Genomic DNA, 16,440 nt, shown 5'->3' on the forward strand with positions numbered 1-16,440 from the left:
TAATATAATATATAGCCAAATATCCAATAAAGCTGTTCTCATTTAAATATTTTCTGTCAGACAATGGAACAAGTAGTGACAGACTAAAATCAATGTTTGTTTTTTGGGGGGCTAAAGGAGTGTGAAAAGTCGCTAATCTAGCAACAAAGTTGCTAAGTTGCTAAATCTCAATATCCGATCAACAACCGATGCATTTTTGATCATCTGTTACATACAAATGTATGTGACAACATGGAAGAAATCCCTGCTACTTTTGTTTTATCGCAGCTAAGTCAACATTTAAAACATCCAATTAATTCCTGGAAAATCAAGCCCCGCCCTACATATTTCCAGCTTTAAATATCCTATTCCTCTCAGAAATGCCACATTAGAGATGTAATATGCATTTCATGTTGACTTAGTGCTAAAAGATCGGCTGTGGTGCGAGTAATTATGCTCAGCTAAATTATTTTGATTTAAAGGCAAATTCTCACATTATGCAATTTGATAGCCAATTACACAGTGTTCCCTCAGGAGAAAACCAGAAAACAATTAGCCATGAGACTTTAAGTGAACATCTTACCCATCGCATTCAAGATTAGCACCATAAAACATCAGATGGTGTCAGCATATCTGAAGAAAAGTACGTAAATTACATTTTTTGAGATGATATGTAACACTTCAAAAACAAAATAATCGATGCAGATGTTGAGATGTGATTGAGAGCCAACAGACATTTTGTTTTCTGAGTTCTGTTCACTTTATTTGTGGAATAGACTTTACACCTCTGTGCTTTTGATATCTAACTCTTTAATCTTCTACCAGGAGCCGTTTCACCCAAAACCCCTGCCGAAAATGAGCAAGTGCCATGACCAATTACTAAATTTACCACTTCACACCGTTTTATGAAGCTGGAGAGGGCTTGGTTAGAAACAGAACCGAAACAAACGTAAAAATAAAAAGGCTTGTAAACAGAGTAACAAATATATTTTTCATCAGTCAAGTGCAAATTTGCATTCCACCGGTTTTGTACTCATTTCCATTTAGAATTGTATCTTTCTTTTCAGCTGTATTAAAAAATAATCACACTATTATTGCCCGTCTCATTGCTGCCTATGAATTTTAAATAGACATTAACAGAGCATCAAAACAAATCAGAGAAATGACCCACTGGACATATGCGTGAACTACTGTATAAAAATAGCTAACTAGGGTTTAGGTTACACTTAATTACCAAGCCAAATGAAAAAAAAAAAAAAAGAATGAGTTGAAGTGACTAATTACTGCGGTAAAACTCAATGACAGTGGTAAACGCCCTCAATTCGCTTTAAAATGCTATAGGAACGCTTCATTTTCTCATGGGAGAAAACATAAAAATACCTATAACGGTATCCATGCATATCTGTGATCAAATTCTGAGTCGGACCTCTCACACACACACACACACTCACTCACTCGCTCAGCCTAAGATTTTTGCAAAGAACATGCCTGAATGTTTGTTTATCATTCTTTTTTCTAATGTGCACATCTAGTGCAGCACATTTGATCATTAATACTCTGTAAATATCATCTTTTTTCTTCAATGTCAATAAAGAAAACAGGACAAACTAAACAGAGGTAAATTAAGTTTCATGCAAAAGTATGTGAGAGTAGCATGTTGGCGGCTCCATTCTCTGCCATGGTATCTACTATACAACATCATGCATGTTTGGGTAGGATTGCTCAGAAATCTCATTTTTTTTTAGTGGGGTTTTGAAGATGCATGTGATCTAAAGAGGTCAATATGATACAAATATTGATACATATACACCACCTCCTCTATATCGGCCATCATTTTTTCTTTTTTTTTTTCCCTGCAAAGATCATTCCCACCTTTTGTAATCTCTCCTGCAACTGTATTACGCAGTGGATGTACGTATATAGGCATAATTCCTGCTTGTTGAAACATTGCATATCTTTAAAAGTAAAAGGCCTTCTGTGCCACTATGACTGCTGATTTATCATTGTAAAATGCATCGGATTGAGTTTGTCCCCCGAACAAGCGCGTCCGATCGGTCTGCGGTCCTCCGATGTACAACAGGGTCACAAAAAAAGCACGTCAGCTCATGCGAGTCTGCGTCGAACTGTCGATTTGGAATGAAGCAGATATGTTACGTGTCTTTTCCTAGGAGAAGCGCTCTTTCCCCCATCACTTGCTTTCTGTTGTGCGGTAGAGGGTGCTTGTGTGCTTGTGGCGGTTATAAGGAGGAGATCTTCACTGTCTCGTGGGTGAAGGAACAGCGGGAGTTGCGTAAGATTCCAGGAATGGCAGGAGAGGGCGGCAGACTCTCGTCGGGGGTGTTGGCAGGAGGGGTGGGTATACTGATGATAGCCGCGGTGAAATCTCTATCCTCACAGTTGAGCTTCAGGTCTTCCGTCCGGGCGTTCAGACTGGAGCGGCTGTTTGGACACGTTCGTTCATAAAGAAAAACCAAAGTTCTAGGTTAGATGGGATATCACTGGAATTGTGACAGAAGTTATTGTTTTTGTTGGTGTCATATATATACACATGTAGAAAAATACAGTAAAACTGGCTCATATTACAACAGTCATGTCAGCACTAATAAGTATATAATTTCTCCTGACCTGATCGTGCTGCCATCTGTGTCCTTGTTGAGTAACTCTTTTCAACATTTATATTTTGCCAAAATGTTGATAAGATAATGAATTTGTACACTGTATTTACATAAAGGATTTAGCGATTTATATTGTTTTTATATTTTGTATTTTCCTTGTAAAGTTTTAACTGCTGGTAGACAATATTAACATCTGTCCAGGGACAATGGATGAAAAATAGCCTTTTGGCTAATTCTTGTACATTTGCAGTAATGCTAATTAATGTACACTGTCCCTGTCAAATAAATAAATCAAATAAAATAAAAATAAAATAAAAGAAGCTGTATTTATCAGTGTGTGAAATGTATTGTATTGAAATGTAAACGCCGTGCATAGAGCCCATTAAGAATCTTAAGACATCTTAAGAAAAATGTCAAGAAATATTCAAAACAGTCTCATTATAATTACTGTAATGAATAAATATCAAATACAAAAATTATTTATAGTTATTAAACCATTTATGGATTATAGTGTATTCACATATACTAACAATTATTTATAATTATTATAAATACACTTATGAAGTAAATTTATAATTGTTGATAGAAATAACTAAAATCATTATAATTATAAAACAACATACATGTAAATACTACCGGTATATCATTATTTTACATATTTCAGTTTAGGTTAAGTAATATACAGTATAATTATTAATAATTAAAATCATAATAATTACTATAAAACAACATGACCTGAACTGAAATGTTGATTATTTACTGTTTTTAGAAAGAAGAAGTCTCTTATGACCACAAAGGCTGCATTTATATATTTAATACAAGAAATACAGTAATATTGTGAAATATTATTCCAATTTAAAATAATTTATTTTAATATAAATTTATTAAGTATTTTGTAACATGTATTTACTGTATTTTTTAGTCTCATAATAAAGCATCCTTCCTGGATAAAAGTAATTATAAAAAAAAAGAAATACAACTTTTTTATTTATTTGTATAGCGTTTTTTAAATAATATATATCATTTCAAAGCTGTTCACAGAAAATGCATGTGTCTACCTTACAAATGAAAAAATACATTTGTGTATGTACTGTATGTATGCATGCATGTATGTACTGTACATGCTATATGTAAAAAATAAATTGATGATGAACTACGGATATAATAATAATGATATATTTGTAATGGTCCTAAAAATACTCTAAATTTTCTTTATGCTAAATAAATAAGTAAATCTAAGTTTATATTTCATGATACCTTTTTTCTATTTGATTTGAGAGTGAAAATGACATCATCATGCCTGTCTGATGTCATACCTTTGGGGTCCAACATATGTTTTGTGCACTTGTAGAGTGTCCAGCTCCTGCACGCTGCCCCGGCTGACGGACACGGTGGAGTTGGCGAGGCGGATGGCTCTTCTCTTAGCTCTGCGGGGGCAGCACGACGTCGACAACCCCTGCTGGCTGGAGATGGAGGTGCTGCGGCTGGTGCGGTAACCCACAGACTCGGTCATGCACATCTCACTGAACGTCAGCTCGTCTGTGAACTCATGGTTCTGTTGGAAAACGGGAGGAAATGCTTCATGAAACCTTCTGGATTATGCACTTTGTGTCCAGTAACAGACTGAGCGGAGGAGCTGTACTCACGGTTGTCTTTTCCAGACAATGTAGCAGGTGATGATGTTGGTGCTCAAAGGAAGATCTGTTCTTCAGACACAGAGTGCTGTCATTGTCTGGAAACTGAGAGATAAAAACACCACAAAAGTTTATTTAGGGCGACGTCTTCAGATACAAGCTACTCACCTTAAAACATCTATCTTAAGTGGACACAAATCTATTTAAAGAGACCGCGACTATTTACAGCCTTCAGAGTTGATAGCATCATCAAGACTTCGGGTTTATTTTTGTTAAAGAACAAAAACATTTTGTTCACTGTCATCTCTGGCTCCATACGTTTTTTAAAAAGATATGTTTTTACACTTTTTTGTGCAAAAAAACAACAATACCAATTCAACACTGATTTGGAAATAAGTCTCTCATGCAAAATATAATAAAAACAGTAATATTGAGAAATATTATTATAATAATTCTGTTTTAATATATTTCACAATGTCATTCAATGATAATAGAAAGTTCCGTATTAAAAGTTATAACAGCATTTATTTAAAACCAAAATACATATATTTACTAAGTCAGGATCTTTTTCATGTTTTTATTTTAGGGCACGGAAAACAATTTTTTCAGATGTCCACTTGAGTAGACTATTGTTCTTAACAGTATTCTGTTGTTAACTGAAGAGAACATAATACAGTAATAACACAGTAATACTGTATTTAACAAACCAATAAATGAAATTATAAAATGATGTTCAGTTATTGCAATTGAGTTTGTTCCTGTTTGACCAGAGAATATGAGGAACAGCTTCACACAGAGTATGTTGATTTACCCTTATTACCCTGAAATCTACATTGATCTATTGATGTTCTATTGGTGTTGGGGGGGGCACTAGCAATCCGGTGTTTTTAATCTCATCTGGCATGCAGTGTTGATGGAAATGCATTACAAGTAACATGCATTATATAATCGTATTGCTTTTTTGATGTAAAGAGTAAAGTGACACATTCCAAGCAACATATACATTAAATAATCACGTCTTTTTATTTACGTAACGCAAATTACATTCAAATGATGCATTTTCCGGACCAAACTGGCATTTTTGACTGGCTGTCGGCCATCTTGGTTTGGATGGGAAAAACCATAGGGAAAAACATTCCACATACAACAGTTTGCCACATGGTGGCAGTGTGTGCAACTGTGCCTTCAAAACCCACAAGCAAGAAAATGGCCTTTTGAAAACTGTATAAACTATACATAAAATTGTTTGCATTTTTCTAAAACTATGGTAAAAAATATTAAGACATGGGAAAATATTACAGATAAAAATATTTATGTGGATGTTAGCTAAATATAATTCAAAACAGTCTGCAATATATGACCATGTTGTGTGACTGGCTTGCTGGGAGATTCCACTTTCCTTCTTGCCAAACTTGTTGCTATGATACAGAGCTGCTGTTCTTTGTAGTTTTAATCCATAAAGGCTTTATCTAACTGCTATAAACATTGAAGTGGGTTAAAGCCTTGACCTTACCACGCAACTACCTCCCGAGACAGACCGCTGTCCTTGATGCCACTCGCACGTATCCGGTAACCTCTATAACCTCTCGTTGTAAAACAATCACACGCAAAGATGTCTTGTCCTGAAGAACAAGTCTCTCAAGAAACAACGGTCTCACGTCTCTCTTTTATGCCTCCCCGATACCATCTGGCCCCCGAGGCAAGGTGGTTTATCGCCATCTAGAAGTAGCCCATCAGAAGGCTTTATAAGCAGCCGATCTGATCGAGGAACGAGAGGACGGGCTGTTCAGAGAGGCTAGGACAGAGCAAGGACTGCCCCGTCAGCCGAAACCAAGGATGGCTGAAGGAGTCAGGGCAGATAAAATCATCAATAATTGGACCTAAGCACAATTAGGCTTGTTTTAGCGGAACAAAAAGCCCTAAAGGGATAGTTCTCTTTGAAATACATTTTTGGTATGTTTTAGTTACTCAAGGGCATCCAAGATGTAGGTGTCTTTGTTTCCGCATTAGTTTCAATTTTAATATTTTTAGGTCAAACCGTTCGTGTCTATCAGTCATATAATGGAGGTCTATGGTCACCACCTCAAAGAGCATGCACAGAGAAGTCCAAATCAAACACGATTTAATGACTCGTAAATGTAAGTACACATTGATGGCCTAAGACACGAAACGAGCGGTTTGTGTGAGAAAACGAACAGTATTTATATCGTCCAAGAATCTGAAGGCACGGGCACTTTGTGGCTGTGGTTACAAGAGGTAAAAACGATATATATACTGTTTGTTTTCTCACACAAACCGCTCGTTTCGCGTCTTAGGCCATCAATGTGTACTTACATTTACGAGGCATCAAATCATGTTTAATTTGGACTTCTCTGCGCATGCTCTTTGAGGTGGTGACCATAGACCTCCATTATATGACTGACAGACAAGAACGATTTGACCTATAAATATCAAAATTGAAACTAATGCAGAAACAAAGACACCAACATCTTGGATGCCCTTGAGGTAAGCTAAAACATACCAAAAATGAATTTCAAATTGAACTATCCCTTTAAGTAGAATGAAATGATGCAGCTATACCGACAAAAACATCCAAGTAAGTTTAATCATGTAGGACGTGAGCGGGAAACACAAAACGTCTAAATCCTTTGTAGCCCTACAGGAACGGAGACAACGACTAACATCACACAAATCATTTCACTCCTATACAGTTCAACACAGGAACTACATTTAAAAATGCCCCGAAGCACAAGTGTGTGAGCAAACTAATTCTACAGAGCGGTTTCAATAAAGGATTCATCTTGACACAACACCAACAGAGCAAAAGCAGAATGTCATACATCCTTCAGAGCAACGAAAAATTGATCATAATGTATTTCCTGTTTGACTGGGGAACACAAAGTGTAATTTCCAAGCCAATCACAGATACGCAAGCAATAAATCCCAAATAAATACATTTCAGTCAAATCCACGGGTTGCAACACTCTCTTTCCGGACACTCCATCAGGAAAAAAGGCAGAGGAACCTCGGAGGGTATTAAACCATCAATCACTGACAAATCCATTGTTAAAAAAGCGCTGATAGGGACGTCACATTAACAACACAATTTTCTCAGTGGAGACAAGAGATACAGCCATTGGATGACTTAACTACCCATGATTAGCATCTACGCAGGCTGTACCGGAAAAAAAAAGCTCCAGGGTTAGAAAAGATCAATAAATCTGTTGAATGTAGTTCTTTTAATGGTGAAGATGATGCTGGAGCGCTCAGGGTGATTGCTAGGCTGTCCACTCTCAGAATAAAAAGGTACAAAAGCTGTCACCGGGGCGGTACCCTGTCAAAAGGTACAACTTTGTACATTATTTACCACATATGAGTGCATATTAATACCCAAATAATTCATATTAGTGCCTTTTGTCCCAGTTACAACTTTTGTACCATTTTTTCTGAGACTAATAATAAGTGGTTACATGCTTAAAAGTTTAAGTTAAATGTTGCAGGATGAGTTAAGCGCTTAAAAATAAATAATTAGTATTATTGAATAATATAGTTTTATATTTAGTGTTGCATAAGGCAATCATAATAAGGATTAATAATGATTATTATATTACAAACAAACAGATTGGATTAATTGGGTGAATTAATCAATAAAATATTTTAATAAAATTAATTTAAATATAATTTTATTTAAAAAACAAATAATACAAATATTTATAAAAAATATTTATATCAAATCCAAAATATTTGTATACATTTTGGATTTGATTTTAAAGAAATACATCAGATTTTTATTTTTGAACATTTAATAAATCAATAAATAAATCATAAAGTGGAGCACATAAACACTTCCTAATGACCTTTCGTCGAAGGTCAAGACTGAATAACAGTGTGCAGAGACAAAAGTAAGAGCCAAGTAGAAATTCAAAGCCAGAATAGACTGAAGAGTGGAAGAAAGCATTTGTCTGGTTTATAAATAGCATTGCAGGACAGTTAGTAATGGGTTTATAGATCCATGCTGAAAAAATACCCCTCACTCGGGGATTGTAAATATTGGATTATTGTGGGTTTAACAACCTGAGAAGATTCCGGAGAACTCTACCTGCCGCATTAGTAAAGTCACGGATTGAATCTCTCTCTCTCGTGCTTTGAATGCAGCTTCGCTTCTTGTCCTGCGTAGTGAAGATGGATTTCAGCAGTGGGAAAAGGTGTGTTTATGGAATAGCTTTGCTTTAATCCCTGCAGTTATGATCTGATAAACTGACAGGACACGAGGCTGCGGCAGATACGATTTCAAGACCATCACACCACAAAGCACTTCAAAAAAAATCACGCAAGCTGTAAATCCTGCTTAAAAAGAAATAGTAGAACATAAAAGAATCTAGCTTAACTACTGTATCTAACAGCAGTGGTGTACATTCACTTTCATTATATGGAAAGCGGCTAAAAAATAAAGTCATACACATATAAAACAATATGATGGTGAGGAAATAATGCCAGAATTGTCATTTTTGGATTAATTACCCCTCTAAACTTTAACGTGATTATGAATAGCTATTTATGAATGCTATGATTAAATTCAATTCACAATATATATTGTTTCAAAGCAGCTTTACCGAAAATGCATGTCTACATTACAATTTAGAGTGAATGAATAATCATGAATATGATTATGAATAGCTGAGTAAGTGATTACTTACAGTACAGTACAGTGACAGTACTTTTTAGGTTAAACTTCATTTATCATAGATTCTTGAAGAAACACCACTATTGCTCATACTTGAACGCACGTCCTGATTTTGCAGAGTTAGACAAATTCATGTCCAAATATTTGGTCCCAACCATATCCCTACCTACAGTATAACCTGTCCCTAAAATCACAGGAAAATTATAGGTTAATAACACTGTTGTTGAAGCACCTAATTCTGGTTTTAAGCCTAAACTTGACATAAACTGTAAAGTTATCCCTCAAATCTGATTGGTTGATTGAAATGTTGTTCCAGGAACATGTTATTCTTATAGCTCATTCTTACACTGTAAAAAAATATTGTTGGTTTAACATAAAAGGATAGTTCACTTTGAAATCAATAGCGCCGGCAGTGATCTCGCGCGGTTGCGTAAAAAAAAAAAAATCAAAGTTGTCTGTTGATATATCGAAATCGTCTTCCATTGCTATTTCCTGCACATCTGAATATGATTAGATCTTCACAGTGAGGAGTAACACTTCTGAAATCTCGGTGTAAACAATGAGTGACGTAAACGCGCGAGAGATGATAACAAGAGGTAAAAACGATATAAATACTGTTCGTTTTCTCACACAAACCGCTCGTTTCGTGTCTTAGGCCATCAACGTGTACTTACATTTACGAGTCATTAAATCATGTTTAATTTGGACTTCTCTGTGGATGCTCTTTGAGGTGGTGACCATAGACCTCCATTATATGACTGACAGACAAGAACGGTTTGACCTAAAAATATCAAAATTGAAACTGCAGCGGAAACAAAGACACCTACATCTTGGGTGCCCTTGAGGTAAGATAAAACATACCAAAAATTTATTTCAGAGTGAACTATCCCTTTAAAAAATGAAGTAACCTGATTGCCTTAAAACTATAAGTTCATTGAAATTGAAAAACTGAGTTAATACAATGGAGATTTAATAATCAGAAACTCAAAATATAAAACACACACAAAAAAACTGCCTGGCAAATGGAAAACAAAAATCCCATGGATTTCAAAGAAATGACTTAGGACATGTAAGCAGCCACAAGCATCATGTTTGCTTTCATTATTTCTTAGTCTTTAAGCAATTTTGAAGTTATGTTAAACAAATGGGAAAATCCATAAGCTGTTATTCAACACTGTATATCTTCATTTTCCACCCTTAACCGTGAAGTAGACTCTATATTCAGAATGTATTACAAGAGCAACGTGATCAACAACAAGCACAGTGAGCACATCCCGGGGCTATAGAGGAACTGAAACGAGTGCAATAATTACATAAAACCACAGAGAGACACAGATATTTAAGCAGGTTTGTTTTCCCTGGGATGGCAATTACCGCAGAATAATGATAGCCAGGGCTTCCTCATAAAGGCAGTGATTGGGAAAGGGCAAGGGATTGTTTCCATTGGAATAAAAATTGTACTTAATATGACTTAATGCAGCATAGAAAATGCTATTTGAGAATGTTAAACATACCCATACGCTGAAAGGTGAAAGATAACCTGTTGAAATCATACTGTGATAAACGACTTCACGAGGAACAGCGACCCAGAAAATATGCTTATTTGGTGTTCAATTATTAATAATGGTTCTTATTGAAATCAACAGTTAATATTATGGTGGAAATTTCTTCAGGACTCTTCGCTGAATAGGAAGTTCAAAAGAACAGCATTTATTTGACTATACTGTGACATTATTAATGTCTTTACTGTAAGTTCAATGTTAATTTCATGCATCCTTGCTGAATAAAATGACTTAATTCATTATTTAGGGTAAAAAATAACTGACCCCAAACATTTGAATGATATTGTATCACAGTTTTCACAAAATATTAAGCAGCACAACCATATATTATTAATGAAAAAATGTTTCTTGAGCAGCAAATCAGCATATTACAATGATTTCTGAAGGATTATGCGACACTAAAGACTGGAGTAATGCATCACAGGAATACATTTCATTTTTATATACAATTTTAATAATATGAAAATATGCTGCTTTGACTATATTTTTGATCAAATAAATGGAGCCTTTGTTAGTGTACTGTAAGATACTTCTATTAAAGACATCACAAAATCTTAATTATTCCAAACTTTTGATTGTTTAGGTCATTTTTTTCCTAGATCTCCAGTTCTTACTGGCCTCCAGATGGTGTACTTATGGCATCTACCAGCAGGGGGCTAACCTGAACCTGACCCCTTGAAAAAAAGCTGCCCGGAGGTGTTACCAAGCTGAAGCCATGAACCGACGGGCCTGAGAGGGTGTCTGTAATTACTGCTGCGCCTCCCACCTGTCCCGCATCACCTGTCCTTCCTTCAGTGTTGTTAATTGCCATTTCCTCACAGCACCCCAGGAAATGCCCTGAAACCGTGTTTAGCTGACTCTGAATGTCAGTGGCCATTTAAAAAAGCTGTTATTACAAGGCTCTGGTGGGACTGACACACTCTCAGAAGCCAAATGACTGACCTTTACACCTACTGTAACACTGCTTGATGAGATCAAAAAGACCGTAGGATCGTTAATGTCTGTGCTCAGCAGAACGCTGGTGGCAGAAAAATATATTGTACTTTTTTATGCGCTATGACTTATTGACCCTCTGAATCTCTCTTGTTGCCCGGTTTGACTGTGATTTAATGGGTTGTATTAAACTTCTAGTTTTAGCATAAGCTTTTAAAATCGGAGGAATTTAGATTTCTCTTGCAAACTGGAGCAAAGAAAGTTACTTTGAACTAAGTATAAAGTTAATTCGAACTAACATGTGCTAACAGTGAACAATACTTCTACATCTTTTATTGATCTTAATGTTAATTTCAACATTTACTAATAATAAATTAAGATAGAAAGTTGGGTTACATTATTATTTTAAGGTGAGCTTGATGCAGTGTAATCATACATTTAAGTACGGAGTAAAATCACTGAACAACATGTACTTAGGGTTATTGTTTGGTTTAGGAGTCAGATTATGCAGAACGTACTGTTATTACTACAGTTATGTAACATGTATGCATTAACTGCAGGAAGGAAGGAAGGAAGGAAGGAAGGAAGGAAGGAAAAAAGAAAGAAAGAAAGAAAGAAAGAAAGAGGAAGGAAGGAAGAAGGAAGGATGAGGAGGGAGGGAGGGAGGGAGGGAGGAAGGAAGGAAGGAAGGAAGGAAGATGGGGGAAGGAATAAAGAAAGAAAGAAAGAAAGAAAGAGGAAGGAAGGAAGGAAGGAAGAAGGAAGGATGAGGAGGGAGGGAGGGAGGGAGGGAGGGAGGGAGGGAGGGAGGGAGGGAGGAAGGAAGATGGAGGAAGGAATAAAGAAAGAAACAAAGAAAGAAAGAAAGAGGAAGAAAGAAAGAAAGAAAGAAAGAACGAAAGAAAGAAAGAGGAAGGAAGGAAGGAAGGAAGAAGGAAGGATGAGGAGGGAGGGAAGAAGGAAGGAAGGAAGGAAGAAAGGAAGGAAGGAGGAAGGAATAAAGAAAGAAAGAAAGAAAGAAAGAAAGAAAGAAAGAAAGAAAGAACGAAAGAAAGAAAGAGGAAGGAAGGAAGGAAGGAAGGAAGAAGGAAGGATGAGGAGGGAGGGAGGAAGGAAGGAAGGAAGGAAAGAAGGAAGGAAGGAAGGAAGGAAGATGGAGGAAGGAATAAAGAAAGAAAGAAAGAAAGAAAGAGGAAGGAAGGAAGGAAGGAAGAAGGAAGGATGAGGAGGGAGGGAGGGAGGGAGGGAGGAAGGAAGATGGAGGAAGGAATAAAGAAAGAAACAAAGAAAGAAAGAAAGAGGAAGGAAGGAAGGAAGATAGAAAGAAAGAAAGAAAGAAAGAAAGAAAGAAAGAAAGAGGAAGGAAGGAAGAAGGAAGGATGAGGAGGGAGGAAGGAAGGAAGGAAAGAAGGAAGGAAGGAAGGAAGGAAGGAAGATGGAGGAAGGAATAAAGAAAGAAAGAAAGAAAGAAAGAAAGAAAGAATGAAAGAAAGAAAGAAAGAAAGAAAGAGGAAGGAAGGAAGAAGGAAGGATGAGGAGGGAGGGAGGGAGGAAGGAAGGAAGGATGAGGAGGGAGGAAGGGAAGAAGGAAGGAAGGAAGGAAGGAAGAAAGGAAGGAAGGAAGGAGGAAGGAATAAAGAAAGAAAGAAAGAAAGAAAGAACGAAAGAAAGAAAGAGGAAGGAAGGAAGAAGGAAGGATGAGGAGGGAGGGAGGAAGGAAGGAAGGAAGATGGAGGAAGGAATAAAGAAAGAAAGAAAGAAAGAAAGAAAGAAAGAAAGAAAGAAAGAAAGAAAGAAAGAAAGAAAGAGGAAGGAAGGAAGGAAGAAGGAAGGATGAGGAGGGAGGAAGGAAGGAAGGAAAGAAGGAAGGAAGGAAGGAAGATGGAGGAAGGAATAAAGAAAGAAAGAAAGAAAGAAAGAATGAAAGAAAGAAAGAAAGAAAGAAAGAAAGAGGAAGGAAGGAAGAAGGAAGGATGAGGAGGGAGGGAGGAAGGAAGGAAGGAAGGATGAGGAGGGAGGAAGGGAAGAAGGAAGGAAGGAAGGAAGGAAGAAAGGAAGGAAGGAAGGAGGAAGGAATAAAGAAAGAAAGAAAGAAAGAACGAAAGAAAGAAAGAGGAAGGAAGGAAGAAGGAAGGATGAGGAGGGAGGGAGGAAGGAAGGAAGGAAGGAAGGAAGGAAGGAAGATGGAGGAAGGAATAAAGAAAGAAAGAAAGAAAGAAAGAAAGAAAGAAAGAAAGAAAGAAAGAAAGAAAGACAGGTTTGGATCAACATGAGGGTGAGTAAATGGACAGAATTGTCATTTTTAGGTGATCTATCCTTTAGTAATGTGAAGTGAGATGCCACTGTTTAACACAACCATCTGATTATGGAAGATCCGATATCAACCATGTCTGCTGGAATATCATTGAAGCATCCATTACACGCTGTGTAAGCAGAACTAACTGTAGTCGAAAGAACACTCAGTCATTCCATCTCACTTCCCAAAATACACACAAATATAGTTCATTTCTCCCTGGCCTAGTCCAAACACTTCCACTTGTCAACTCCAGCCACTAGTTCCTCCTTGGATGCACTGAGTGAAACAACTGGGAGATTGATCAAGACTATAGTTTTTCAGATCATTAAAAGATATACAGCATGTTCACACAAAAATAAAAACTCTGTCATCATTTCCTTACCCTAATGTCATTCTAAACCCTTAAGGGCTTTCTTTCTTACAGGAACCAACAAAAAAAGGACGGTAAAAGTAGTCCATTCACATGAGGTGTGCTCTGTCACTCTCAGAAGAAAAGGTTCTATATAGAACCTTAAAAGGTTCTAAAGCACTACCTATTTGGAACCCCTAAAATGAAATGCATGTGAATGATCACAAAATTCAAGATATGGGGGTTAAAAAATGTAATTAATCAATATCACACGAAGAGTGCAATTTCAGCTTTTATCCTCCAAAAATCTGCACGATTAAAATGTGATATTAAGTAACTACAACAGTTTATAATTTATATTTATAATAATTTAATAACAACCACAAAATGTTGCAGAATAATGTAATATATGAATAATAGTCTTTAAAGAACCTTTGTGCCAAAAGGGTTCTTTCTTGTCATTATTGAACCTTTTTTAGCATAAAATGTCCTTTGGAGTTGAGTAAAGAACCCTATGCTACATATATAGAACCCTTTTTTTCTAAGAGTTATTCAAGTCTTCTGACGTTTCATTCAACCCACTGTAGTCTGTTCATTCACAAACTTGCTTTGATCCAGAAGACGCACACCATACATGCATTTAGTGCATGTGCACCACACTTCAAAAGTATTAAGTCACTAAAATTATTTTAAAAGAAATGCAAGGAAGCATTCAATTAATGAAAGAGAGAGTAAAGACATTTATAATGTTACAAAGAATTCTATTTCAAATAAATGCTGTTCTTTTGAACTTACCATTCATCAAAGAACCTTGGAAAAAATGTTATGTTTTTGAACTGTTTTCAACATTGATAAAAATAATAAATGTTTCTTGAGCAGCAAATCAGCATATTAGAGTGATTTCTGAAGGATCGTGTGAGTACATATTGGCTCTACAAAATGTCTTTTGTTTTCTAGCAAGAAAGCCCTACGAGTCTGGAGTGACAAGAGAATTCAGTGAATGATCACATCTTTTTAGACTAGATTTTTAGTTACAGTGCAACTAAATTGAATCCACAAGATAAATCTCACCTGGAATCCCCCTTCTTCTTTGTATTGTAGGAAGGCATTGGTGGTTCCCTTCTTGGCCATGCGAATCCTTGCCTGTCGCACTTTCTGTAAAACAAAAGAGCATTAATCTGAATCGATCGTGTAAGCATTTGCTTCACAAACAACTGCAGTGACTCAGAGGTGTAATGATGCCCGTGATGCGGTTTAGTTACATCATGGTTCGTTCAATGATCAGTGCTGTTTGACCTTTTGACTACTTATTGTGAATGGGAGATGGGATACTTAACTTGGAAATTTAGCAAGCCAGATAAAAACTCTCATTGCCTGTATGAGCACTAATGGTCAATGTACTGTAAACAGCTCTGACAATATGATTTCAATAATAAATAATGACAGATTCCTAAAAACAGGCAACCCACATTCATCCTCAAGGACAAATACGAATTGATCATAATGAAATATTTTTGACAAAAGTAGACAGACTAGGGGTGTTTCTAGGCTTTAAAACTTTTTTGGGGGGCAAAAAAAAGTAGGTATATATGTCTGAAACAAATTTGAGCCAACCCTATTCCTTAAAGACCGTTTGACTGTGTATCAAGTGCTGAGGAAACCTAAAATTCCTTTATGGTAATGGCCGTTTGGGAGAGGAGGGACCAAATCTTTTCAAACCCTGTGAGAAAAGAAGGTGATGCTGCAGAGTATATTATTGGAAAATTATAGCATTTTTTATTTTTTTTTTACCTTGGATGCATGTACACCTATTGTAGGAGACCTCTGAAACAAAATTAGGAACCTTTAAAATGGCACTTAATGGGGTGGTAAAATGCCATTTTCACAAGATGTAAAATACGTCTCTGATGTCCCCAGTGTATGTGTGTGTGCAAGTTAACACAAAATACCCCCCAAATATTTTTATATAGCATGTTAAAGTTGTCCCTTTTTGAGGGTTTGCAAAAACGCACCGTTTTGTGCCTGGCCCTTTAAATGCAAATGAGCTGCTGCAGAGGGCGGGTGTGTTAGCAGCTGCGATTTCCTCACACAGACACACTAAAATGACAGAAACTGTTCTCCCTTTAATGTTAAATCGGAGTCAGTCAAAGAAGGAGACTCAAGAAGAAGTGACAACATGTAGAATGCAACAGGTCGTCTCTGAATGATTAGTTGATGAATTTATGTTGCTAATGTGGAGTTAACTATCTTCAACAAGCATATTCTGTCATGTAATCTATAAATCGCTTGTATAGGAACTGTTGTGGGATGCACACAGAGTGGCTTTCTATTCAATGTGAAAAAATGGATGCTAAAGTTTGAGCTGACTCACAAATACTCGACTACAAC

General features: G+C 36.4%; 1 protein-coding gene across 3 annotated transcripts in view; it reads right to left on the reverse strand.

Moving 5' to 3' along the window:
* Window positions 1-1,740: 1,740 nt before the first annotated feature.
* Window positions 1,741-16,440, reverse strand: part of kcnd1 (potassium voltage-gated channel, Shal-related subfamily, member 1) — a 79,561-nt gene continuing 64,861 nt past the window's right edge. For all 3 annotated transcript variants that reach the window (XM_089119826.1, XM_089119828.1, XM_089119827.1), the window contains 4 exons: window positions 15,124-15,207; window positions 4,241-4,333; window positions 3,911-4,149; window positions 1,741-2,418 (listed from right to left, as the gene is read on the reverse strand). In XM_089119826.1, the coding sequence (XP_088975952.1) occupies window positions 2,217-2,418; window positions 3,911-4,149; window positions 4,241-4,333; window positions 15,124-15,207 (618 nt within the window). In that variant the 3' untranslated portion in view covers window positions 1,741-2,216. The remainder of the gene's footprint in view (window positions 2,419-3,910; window positions 4,150-4,240; window positions 4,334-15,123; window positions 15,208-16,440) is intronic.

The sequence above is a fragment of the Pimephales promelas genome, chromosome 14 (assembly GCF_988280905.1).
Source record: "Pimephales promelas chromosome 14, fPimPro1.hap1.1, whole genome shotgun sequence".
NCBI lineage: Eukaryota > Metazoa > Chordata > Actinopteri > Cypriniformes > Leuciscidae > Pimephales > Pimephales promelas.